Below are 12,191 nucleotides of genomic sequence, written 5' to 3'. Positions count from 1 at the left end.
TCCGTACTGAGCGAGTCACTGGTACTTCCTGCTTTAGTTTTTGCTTGTAAGCAGGAATCAGGAGGATAGAATTATGGTCAGATTTGCCAAATGGATGGCGAGGGAGAGCTTTGTTTGCGTCTCTGTGTGTGGAGTAAAGGTGGTCTAGAGTTATTTTTCCCTATGGTTGCACATGTGACATGCTGGTAGAAATTAGGTAAAACTGATTTAAGTTTGCCTGCATTAAAGTCCCCGGCCACTAGGAGCGCCGCTTCTGGCTGAGCATTTTCTTGTTTGCTTATGGCCTTATACAGCTCGTAGAGTGTGGTCTTAGTGCCAGCATCGGTTTGTGGTGGTAAATAGATGGCTACGAATAATATAGATGAAAACTCTCTTGGTAGATAGTGTGGTCTACAGCTTATCATAAGGTACTCTACCTCAGGCGAGGTACAAACTACTCTCCAGTGTTTGCATGTAAATACATTATAATTAACTAACCAATCATACAGATACTGTTCCAATTATCATTTGAAATTGATGTACAGTAATTTAAGTAAATGCAGAACTACTCTTTATATTTGGCTGCAGTATTTTGTGTATGTGTGTCTAGTTGCAGTACCTCACTGCAGTAAATATGTAGATATGTAGATGACAGATGACTGTCTCCCCTCCTCTCTCCACCTGTTGATCAGTTTGCTGGAGAGCAGTTACCACCAGGAGGAAGAGCACAGTCTCATCGCCCGCTACGCTGCTAGACTGGCCTCTGACGCAGCCGCCGCGGTGAGACACACATGCTATCTGAGGTCATAGTGGGAGAAAATACCATGAATAGCATCCTGACATGTGCTCAGCGCTAATACACATTTGTTCCAAATGCCTGTTTTCCTGAGTCAGGTCACCCATTCAGGAAGAACTCGTGCCTGTAATCATGACCCATCAGTGTTCCCTGTGGGTGCTTATCACTGCTATAGTCCACTGTAGCTCAGTTGGTAGAGCATGGCGCTTGCAACGCCAGGGTTGTGGGTTCGTTTCCCACGGGGGGCCAGTATGAAAAATGTATGCACTCACTAACTGTAAGTCGCTCTGGATAAGAGCGTCTGCTAAATGACTAAAATGTAAATGTAATGTAGTAGTGTATAAGGAAATAACATAAGCCAGATGACCTCAGTACAGTCGATAATGTCATGGTTCCCTGTGTGTTATGATAATATCATGGTTCCCTGTGTGTAATGAAAATGTCATGTGTCTCTGTGTGTAATGATAGTGTCATGTGTCTCTGTGTGTAATGATAATGTCATATGTCCCTATGTGTAATGATAATGGTATGTGTCCCTGTGTGTAATCATAATGTCATGTGTCCCTGTGTGTAATGATAATGTAATATGTCCCCATGTGTAATGATAATGGTATGTGTCCCTGTGTGTAATGATAATGTCATGTGTCCCTGTGTGTAATGTTAATGTCATGTGTCCCTGTGTGTAATCATAATGTCATGTGTCCCTGTGTGTAATGATAATGTAATATGTCCCCATGTGTAATGATAATGGTATGTGTCCCTGTGTGTAATGATAATGTCATGTGTCCCTGTGTGTAATGTTAATGTCATGTGTCTCTGTGTATTACAGCAACAGCAGCAGAGGGTCCACAGCGACATCTCTTTCTCTCTGGATGCCAACAAGCAGCAGAGGCAGCTTATTGCTGAGCTAGAGAGCAAAAACAGGTCAGGGATGGTTTCCATCTGAATTTGCTTTTCTCTCTCTGTTCACCTATTCTTTCCAACCCTGCCATCGTGCCAAATTACATGAACGGAATGTGCTAGGTTATTTAATGTGGTGCTCAATGTGCTTCCCAATTACAATGTGCTTCCCACACAAACTGTGGTTGGTAGTAATTCAAATGAGCTGTAGCCCTGTTTGCATGGTAGTACCAGAAAAATATAAAAGCAACTCAAGTCTGGTGACTTAATGTGGTCAAGCTAGCTGGTAGACCCCCCTGTAAGCCATCACACCATCTAAATCACATAAACAAAACTACCTCAGAAAGCTTACATATGTGATATATTAGCTTCAACTGGCCTGTGTTTGTGTCACAGAGAGATCTTGCAGGAGATCCAGCGTCTGAGAGTGCAGCACGAGCAGGCCTCCCAGCCTCCAACGAGCACGTCCCAACAGAACCCCACTCTGCTGGCCGAGCTACGGCTTCTCAGGTAGACCCATCTCAAATTCTTCTACAAAGAAATCTGTGAATAAATGTGTATATATTATGGCTGTTTTTCCTCTACCAGGCAACGCAAAGATGAGCTGGAGCAGAGGATGTCTGCTCTGCAGGAGAGTCGCAGGGAACTCATGGTACAGCTGGAGCAGCTGATGCTGCTGCTGAAGGTGCGTGAGAAAGCCATACAGTTTCATTTCTACTGTAATGTAGGCCTGCTAAGGAGAAGGGTAGAAAATCCAACACACTTTTCATTATCCAACCACTAGCGAGAGCACTTCTTCAAATCGAGCACTTCTTCAAATCTCACTGGGGCTTCATCATTACATTTTACATTTGAGTCATTTAGCAGACGCTCTTATCCAGAGTTACAGTTAGTGAGTGCATACAGTGGGGAAAAAAAGTATTTAGTCAGCCACCAATTGTGCAAGTTCTCCCACTTAAAAAGATGAGAGAGGCCTGTAATTTTCATCATAGGTACACGTCAACTATGACAGACAAAATGAGTAAAAGAAATCCAGAAAATCACATTGTAGGATTTTTTATGAATTTATTTGCAAATTATGGTGGAAAATAAGTATTTGGTCAATAACAAAAGTTTCTCAACACTTTGTTATATACCCTTTGTTGGCAATGACACAGGTCAAACGTTTTCTGCAAGTCTTCACAAGGTTTTCACACACTGTTGCTGGTATTTTGGCCCATTCCTCCATGCAGATCTCCTCTAGAGCAGTGATGTTTTGGGGCTGTCGCTGGGCAACACGGACTTTCAACTCCCTCCAAAGATTTTCTATGGGGTTGAGATCTGGAGACTGGCTAGGCCACTCCAGGACCTTGAAATGCTTCTTACGAAGCCACTCCTTCGTTGCCCGGGCGGTGTGTTTGGGATCATTGTCATGCTGAAAGACCCAGCCACGTTTCATCTTCAATGCCCTTGCTGATGGAAGGAGGTTTTCACTCAAAATCTCACGATACATGGCCCCATTCATTCTTTCCTTTACACGGATCAGTCGTCCTGGTCCCTTTGCAGAAAAACAGCCCCAAAGCATGATATTTCCACCCCCATGCTTCACAGTAGGTATGGTGTTCTTTGGATGCAACTCGGCATTCTTTGTCCTCCAAACACGACGAGTTGAGTTTTTACCAAAAAGTTATATTTTGGTTTCGTCTGACCATATGACATTCTCCCAATCCTCTTCTGGATCATCCAAATGCACTCTAGCAAACTTCAGACGGGCCTGGACATGTACTGGCTTAAGCAGGGGGACACGTCTGGCACTGCAGGATTTGAGTCCCTGGCGGCGTAGTGTGTTACTGATGGTAGGCTTTGTTACTTTGGTCCCAGCTCTCTGCAGGTCATTCACTAGGTCCCCCCGTGTGGTTCTGGGATTTTTGCTCACCGTTCTTGTGATCATTTTGACCCCACGGGGTGAGATCTTGCGTGGAGCCCCAGATCGAGGGAGATTATCAGTGGTCTTGTATGTCTTCCATTTCCTAATAATTGCTCCCACAGTTGATTTCTTCAAACCAAGCTGCAGATTCAGTCTTCCCAGCCTGGTGCAGGTCTACAATTTTGTTTCCGGTGTCCTTTGACAGCTCTTTGGTCTTGGCCATGGTGGAGTTTGGAGTGTGACTGTTTGAGGTTGTGGACAGGTGTCTTTTATACTGATAACAAGTTCAAACAGGTGCCATTAATATAGGTAACGAGTGGAGGACAGAGGAGCCTCTTAAAGAAGAAGTTACAGGTCTGTGAGAGCCAGAAATCTTGCTTGTTTGTAGGTGACCAAATACTTATTTTCCACCATAATTTGCAAATAAATTCATTAAAAATCCTACAATGTGATTTTCTGGATTCTTTTTTCTCAATTTGTCTGTCATAGTTGACGTGTACCTATGATGAAAATTACAGGCCTCTCTCATATTTTTAAGTGGGATAACTTGCACAATTGGTGGCTGACTAAATAATTTTTTCCCCCACTGTACATTATCATACTGGCCCCCAGTGGGAATCGAACCCACAACCCTGGCGTTGCAAACGCCATGCTCTACCAACTGAGCTACACGGGACTACATGAGGAAGCTTCCCCAGCTTCAGTAAATCCTGAGGAGTTGCTCTGGTCTTGACAAGTCTTCCTTTCTCATCTTCTTACCATAATCCATAACTTTCTTTATAGTCCTGTGTAGCTCAATTGGTAGAGCATGGCGTTTGCAATGCCAGGGTTGTGGGTTCGTTTCCCACGGGGGACCAGTATGAAAAAAAAGTAATATGTATGCACTCACTAACTGTAAGTCCCTCTGGATAAGAGCGTCTGCTAAATGACTCAAATGTAAATGTATCAAAAATGACTGTGTTCCCCAGTTTCTTCATGTTAAAATATTTGGGATTTAACATTTTCCAGTCATTCTACTAAGGACAGTGTTTTGATCATATGATTATGACCACTGACAACATACAACCAACATAACTATCACATAATAAAACTGTATATACAGTTGAAGTCGGAAGTTTACATACACCTTAGCCAAATACATTTAAACTCAGTTTTCACAATTCCTGACATTTAATCCTAGTAGAAATTCCCTGTCTTAGGTCAGTTAGGATCACCACTTTATTTTAAGAATGTGAAATGTCAGAATAATAGTAGAGAGAATGATTTGTTTCAGCTTTTATTTCTTTCATCTCATTCCCAGTGGGTCAGAAGTTTACATACACTCAATTAGTATTTGGTAGCATTGCCTTTAAATTGTTTAACTTGGGTCAAACGTTTTGGGTAGCCTTCCACAAGCTTCCCACAGTAAGTTGGGTTAATTTTGGCCCATTCCTCCTGACAGAGCTGGTGTAAATGAGTCAGGTTTGTAGGCCTCCTTGCTCGCACACTCTTTTTCAGTTCTGCCCACAAATGTTCTATAGGATTGAGGTCAGGGCTTTGTGATGGCCACTCCAATACCTTGACTTTGTTGTCCTTAAGCCATTTTGCCACAACTTTGGAAGTATGCTTGGGGTCATTGTCCATTTGGAAGACCCATTTGCGATCAAGCTTTAACTTCCTGACTGATGTCTTGAGATGTTGTTTCAATATATCCACATAATTTTCCTTCCTCATGATGCCATCTATTTTGTGAAGTGCACCAGTCCCTCCTGCAGCAAAGCACGCCCACAGCATGATGCTGCCACCCCCGTGCTTCACGTTTGGGATGGTGTTCTTCGGCTTGCAAGCCTTCCCCTTTTTCCTCCAAACATAACGATGGTCATTATGGCCAAACAGTTATATTCTTGTTTCATCAGACCAGAGGACATTTCTCCAAAAAGTATGATCTTTGACCCCATGTGCAGTTGCAAACCGTAGTCTGGCTTTTTTATGGCGGTTTTGGAACAGTGGCTTCTTCCTTGCTGAGCAGCCTTTCAGGTTATGTCGATATAGGACTTGTTTTACTGTGGATATAGATACTTTTGTACCTGTTTCCTCCAGCATCTTCACAAGGTCCTTTGCTGTTGTTCTGGGATTGATTTACACTTTTCGCACCAAAGTACATTAATCTCTAAGAGACAGAACGCGTCTCCTTCCTGAGTGGTATGACGGCTGCATGGTCCCATGGTGTTTATACTTGCGTACTATTGTTTGTACAGATGAACGTGGTACCTTCAGGCGTTTGGAAATTGCTCCCAAGGATGAACCAGACTTGTGGAGGTCTACAATATTTTTTTCTGAGGTCTTGGCTGATTTGTTTTGATTTTCCCATGATGTCAAGCAAAGAGGCACTGAGTTTGAAGGTAGGCCTTGAAATACATCCACAGGTACACCTCCAATTGACTCAAATTATGTAAATTAGCCTATTAGAAGCTTCTAAAGCCATGACATCATTTTCTGGAATTTTCCAAGCTGTTTAAAGGCACAGTCAACTTAGTGTATGTAAACTTCTGACCCACTGGAATTGTGATACAGTTAATTATAAGTGAAATAATCTGTCTGTAAACAATTGTTGGAAACATTACTTGTGTCCTGCACAAAGTAGATGTTCTAACCGACTTGCCAAAACTATAGTTTGTTAAAAAGAAATTTGTGGAGTGGTTGAAAAACGAGTTTTAATGACTCCAACCTAAGTGTATGTAAACTTCCGACTTCAACTGTAGGATAACATTCAGTCAGAGAGTCAGTCATAACAACAGTCAATGGGGATAGGAGTTTAAGAAGTCTTACATAAACTGCTTACTCTACTGATTTAAGTGGTAAGGCTATCAATCTAATTACTCAACTGAAGGGATCAATGCTAATCCAGTTAGCCCTACCTAGCATGAGCATGCTAGCATCAGACTTGCTATAGGCCTACTATATGGGAGAAAATCCCAATAGGTTTTTACATGTGAAAGAAATTGTCTTCATTGATTGATTATACTATTGTGTGTTTTTATGACAGTACATGAATAACGTTTTTCTCAACAGGAGGAGGAAAGGAAGCAAGCTGTAAGTTTGTCTGTGAAACCTAAAATAACTAATGCTTCTTACAAAGAGACTTCTGAATGTGATGTTTGTGGTTTTGCTGACAATATTTGATCAGGTCTCATGGGAACTGAAAATGCAGCAGTCAATTGAACTAACAGCATGTTAAATATTTAACTAATATTGACTTAATGGAAAGTGGTGCTAAATGGACCTAAAATTCATTATGGCACGTGCTCAATGTTTGTTGCTTACCAGCCATGGATGTGTTTTTGGATAAACATGCTTAACATAACAGCTTTTTCAGCAGAAAACTTTACTGGCCTGAACTTTAGCAATTTTTGCTCCATTACTGGGTCTTATAACATTGGAATTAACAATATGGGAATGATGCTATTACTGATACAACTCTTAGAGGTTTCAAGCAGTGATGAGGAGTAGGGCCATGAGCTTTTCCTGACCAAAACTACAATCCCCACTTGACGTTCCCCATACAGACCTATGGAGATTCAGAACTTCAGAAATTCCACCCACCCCACTACCCCCCATGCTAACAGGACAACATCCCAATCAGAAGAGACCAACAGTCCAGCAAGACAGCTATGCTGTGACGAGGTGTGAATGAAGGAGTCAGGCGCAGGAGGTAAAACACCGAAGTCCAGAATTTATTCCGTTTACATAAATAAAACGCGCCCAGCGTCAAAACGAAACTATCACAAGGGAAATATTCCACTTGGCAATAGCAAAATGGAAGAGTAGTTCAACCGAGCTACTCGCTCTCACAATGAAACAATCACTCACAAAGACAAGGGGAACAGAGGGAACACTTATACACATACTAATTAGGGGAATGAGCACCAGGTGTGTGTGATTGACAAGACAAGACATGACAAGTGGAGTGATGAAAATGGGATCGGCAGTAGCAAGTAAGCCGGTGACGACGAACGCCGAAACCTGCCCGAACAAGGAGGGGAGGCAGCCTTGGCGGAAGTCGTGACAGTACCACCCCCTTGACGCGCGGCTCCAGCAGTGCGCTGACCCTGGCCTCGGGGATGGCCAGGAGGACGCGGAGCACGGCGAGTCGGATGGCGACGGTGGAAATCCCTCAACAGGGAGGGATCGAGGATGTCCCTCCTTGGAACCCAGCACCGTTCCTCCGGACCGTACCCCTCCCACTCCATGAGATACTGAAGGCCCCCCACCCGACACCTCGAATCCAGTATGGAACGGACCGAGTACGCCGGGGCCCCCTCGATGTCCAGAGGAGGTGGAGGAACCTCCCGCACCTCAGACTCCTGGAGCAGACCAGCTACCACCGGCCTGAGGAGAGACACATGAAACAAGGGGTTAATACGGTAATCGGGGGGAGTAACAACCTGTATGTAACCTCGTTTATCCTCCTCATGACTTTAAACGGCCCCACAAACCGTGGGCTCAGCTTCCAGCAGGGCAGGCGGAGGGGTAGATTCCGGGTCGAGAGCCAGACCCGATCCCCCGGTATGAAAACCGGGGCCTCCCTGCGGTGGCGGTCAGCGTTCGCCTTCTGACGACGTACGGCGCGCCGGAGGCGAACGTGGGCAGCATCCCAAGTCTCCTCCGCGCGCCGAAACCAGTCATCCACCGCAGGAGCCTCGGTCTGGCTATGGTGCCACGGTGCCAGGACCGGTTGGTAACCCAAAACACATTGGAAGGGTGTTAGGTTAGTGGAGGAGTGGCGGAGAGAGTTATGAGCTTATTCTGCCCATGGCAGGAACACCGACCACTCCCCCGGCTGGTCCTGACAGTAGGTCCGCAGGAACCTACCCACATCTTGATTCACCCTTTCCACCTGCCCATTACTCTCGGGGTGAAATCCAGAGGTCAGGCTGACCGAGACCCCCAGACGTTCCATGAACGCCTTCCAGACACTAGACGTGAACTGGGGACCTCAGTCGGACACTATATCCTCTGGTACCCCATAGTGCCGGAAGACGTGAGTAAACAGAGCCTCCGCAGTTTGTAGGGCCGTGGGGAGACCGGGCAGAGGAAGGAGGCAGCAAGACTTCGAAAAGCGATCCACAATGACCAGGATAGTGGTGTTACCTTGGGAGAGGGGAAGATCAGTAAGAAAGCAATACTAAGGTGAGACCATGGTCGTTGTGGAACTGGTAAAGGTTGTAGCTTACCCGCTGGGTGGTGCCTAGGTGCCTTACTCTGGGCGCATACTGAGCAGGAGGAAACATACACCCTCACGTCCTTAGCCAAGGTAGGCCACCAGTACTTCTCGGTCAGGCAGCGCATTGTACGACCGATACCTGGATGACCAGAGGAGGGTGTCGTGTGTGCCCAGTAGATCAGACGATCACGGATAAGCGCAGGCACGTACTGCAGCCCAGCTGGACACTGCGGTGGAGATGGATCTGTGCGTAATGCCTGCGCTATATCCGCGTCCATCGCCCATACTACCGGTGCCACAATGCATGAGGCCGGGAGTATGGGGGTGTTGTCTCTGGGCCTCTCCTCTGTGTCATACAGCCGAGACAGTGCGTCTGCCTTCACGTTCTTCGTACCCGGAATGTATGAGAGTGTGAAATCAAACCGGGTGAAGAAGAGGGCCCACCTGGCCTGGCGAGGATTCAGCCTCCTCGCTGCCCGAATGTACTCCAGGTTACGGTGGTCTGTCCAGACGAGGAAAGGGTGTTTCGCCCCTTCGAGCCAATGCCTCCACACCGTCAAAGCTCGGACAACAGCCAGCAGCTCCCGATCACCAACGCCGTAGTTCTGCTCCGCCGAGCTGAGCTTCTTCAAAAAGAAGGCACAGGGGCGGAGCTTGAGTGGCGTGCCTGAGCGTTGGGATAAGACAGCGCCTATCCCTACCTCGGACGCATCCACCTCCACTACGAACGGTAGTGATGGATCGGGGTGAGCCAGTACCTGGGGCTGAGGTGAACAGATCCCGCAATCTACTGAAGGCCAAATCAGCCTCAGCAGACCAGCGGAGCCGGGACGGCCCACCCTTCAACAAGGAGGTAATGGGAGCTGCGACCTTGCCAAAGCCCCGAATAAACCTCAGATAGTAGTTGGCAAAGCCAAGGAAGCGATGCACCTCCTTCACCGTGGTTGGAGTCGGCCAATTACGCACGGCTGAAATGCGATCTCCCTCCATCTTCACACCTGTGGTAGTAATGCGATATCCGAGGAAGGAGATTGACTGCTGGAAAAACTCACACTTCTCTGCCTTGGCATGAAGATAATTCTCCAGCAGTCGGACCAGTACCTTGCGAACCAGGGACACATGCTCGGCGCGTAGCGGAATACACCAGGATGTCATCGATGTAGACCACCACACCGCGACCAAGCATGTCCCGCAACACCTTGTTCACAAAGGACTGGAAAACGGATGGAGCATTCATCAAACCGTATGGCATCACCAGGTATTCATAATGCCCCGAGGTTGTGCTGAATGCTGTTTTCCACTCATCCCCTTCCCGAATACGCACCAGGTTGTAGGCACTCCTGAGGTCTAATTTGGTGAAAAAACGAGCCCCATGCATTGACTCAATCACTGAAGGAATGAGGGGAAGAGGATAACTAAATCGTACCGTCACCTTATTCAGTGGTGGATAATCAGTGCACGGGCGTAAACCGCCATCTTTCTTCTTCACAAAGAAGAAACTCGAGGAAGCAGGTGAAGTGGAGGGACGTATATACCCCTGGCGCAGGGACTCGGTGACGTATGTTTCCATAGCCTCCGTTTCAGCCTGCGACAGGGGATACACATGACTCCTGGGATGTACAGCGTCTACCCGAAGGTTTATCGCGCAATCCCCCTCCCGATGAGGTGGTAATTTAGTCGCTTGTGTCTTGGAAAACGCGAGCGCCAGATCATGGTATTCAGGGGGAATGCGCACGTTGGGGGAACCGTCTGGACTTTCCACCGTGGTCGCACCAACGGAAACAGACACCTACCCGGACCCTCACGCGACCACCCTGTAAGAACCCTCTGCGGCCATGAAAAATTGGGGTTGTGAAGGGCTAACCATGGAATACCTAAGACTACAGGGTAAGCAGGAGACTCAATAATCAAAAAAGTGATCTGCTCAACAGTAACCTCCTTAACCAACCCGGACCCTAATGGTCGACTATCAAGTGCTCTGATGGGGAGTGGAATGGATAGGGGAACCAATTAAATGCCTTGACGGCGTGAAAATGCTCTGTCCATAAAGTTCCCAGCTGCGCCTGAATCGACTAGCGCCTTAGACTGGGAAACTACCAGGTGATCGGGAAAGGAGATAGATAAGGTACAGTGTGCCGCAAAGGGCTCTGAACAAGTTTGGGTGTTTGTTACCTGGGGTGATGTGTGAGTACCCTGCCTACCGCCTCCAGACCCAATGGAACGTTGACTGCGACATGAGGTGGATTGTACCTTAGTGCCACCAGAGTGGCACTGTCGCTGTCCTCCTGCGCTCTCTCGACCGGCGGCTCCCCCCAGCTCCATCTGCTCGGGGTCAGAGTGGGAACGGGCAGACCCCTACCAGGATGTCCTCTGGCTGCTAGCAGATTGTCCAGTCGGACGGCCATGTCCACCAGTTGGGAGAACGATAGCATGGCATCACGGCAGGCTAGCTCCCGTCGGAAGTCCTCCCTTAGGTGGCACCGGAAATGGTCGATCAGGGCCCGCTCGTTCCACCCGGACCCCGCTGCCAGCATCCGTAACTCCAGCGCGTAGTCCTGTGCGTTCCTCATCCCCTGCCTCAGATGGACCAGTCGTTCGCCCGCCTCTCGACCCTCAGGCGGGTGATCGAAACCGGCCCGAAAGAGGCGAGCAAACTCCCCGTAGTCCTCCAACGCGGCACCTCCCTCGTTCCACACCGCGTTGGCCCACTCCAGGGCTCTCCCACAAAGGCAGGAAACGAGGACGGATACCTTCTCCCGCTCCATTGGCGCCGGCCTGATGCTGGAGAAATACAGCTCTAGTTGGAGCAGAAATCCCTTACATCGCGCTGCCGTCCCATCAAACACCGGTGGCCGGGATATCTGGATCCCTCCAGAGGCTGGGGTGTAGGTGGCTGGATCCAGTTGACCAGCTGGTCTCGATAGATCGGGTCCTCTCCTCTCCAGGCGTTGTACTACCTGAATCACCCGATCCATCGCTTACCCCAAGCTGGCCAGCATCGAGGAATGCTCCTGGACCCTTGCCACAACTCCAGGCATGCGGTCTTCTCCTGCTGACTCCATTCAGGTGAGTGATTCTGTGACGAGGTGTGAATGAAGGAGTCAGGCACAGGAGGTAAAACACCGAAGTCCAGCGTTTATTCAGTTTACATATTAAAACGCACCCAGCGTCAAAACGAAACTATCACAAGGGAAATATTCCACCTTGGCAATAACAAAATGGAAGAGTAGCACAACCGAGCTACTCGCTCTCACAATGAAACAATCACTCACAAAGACAAGGGGAACAGAGGGAACACTTATACACATACTAATTAGGGGAATGAGCACCAGGTGTGTGTGATTGACAAGACAAGACATGACAAGTGGAGTGATGAGAATGGGATTTGCAGTAGCTAGTAAGCCGGT

The 12,191-nt window shown here is 47.5% G+C and overlaps 1 protein-coding gene across 1 annotated transcript in view; it reads left to right on the top strand.

The window, feature by feature from the left end:
- Positions 1 to 12,191, top strand: part of LOC311098925 (dystrobrevin alpha-like) — a 50,739-nt gene that overhangs the window by 30,072 nt on the left and 8,476 nt on the right. Inside the window, exons 11-15 of the mRNA XM_084139473.1 lie at positions 672 to 759; positions 1,605 to 1,699; positions 2,072 to 2,185; positions 2,264 to 2,360; positions 6,633 to 6,653. Of these exons, the coding sequence (XP_083995599.1) occupies positions 672 to 759; positions 1,605 to 1,699; positions 2,072 to 2,185; positions 2,264 to 2,360; positions 6,633 to 6,653 (415 nt within the window). The remainder of the gene's footprint in view (positions 1 to 671; positions 760 to 1,604; positions 1,700 to 2,071; positions 2,186 to 2,263; positions 2,361 to 6,632; positions 6,654 to 12,191) is intronic.

Source organism: Coregonus lavaretus (assembly GCF_964263955.1).
Source record: "Coregonus lavaretus genome assembly, chromosome: 23".
Classification (NCBI taxonomy): Eukaryota; Metazoa; Chordata; class Actinopteri; order Salmoniformes; family Salmonidae; genus Coregonus; species Coregonus lavaretus.
This window is presented reverse-complemented; position numbering and strand designations above follow the sequence as displayed.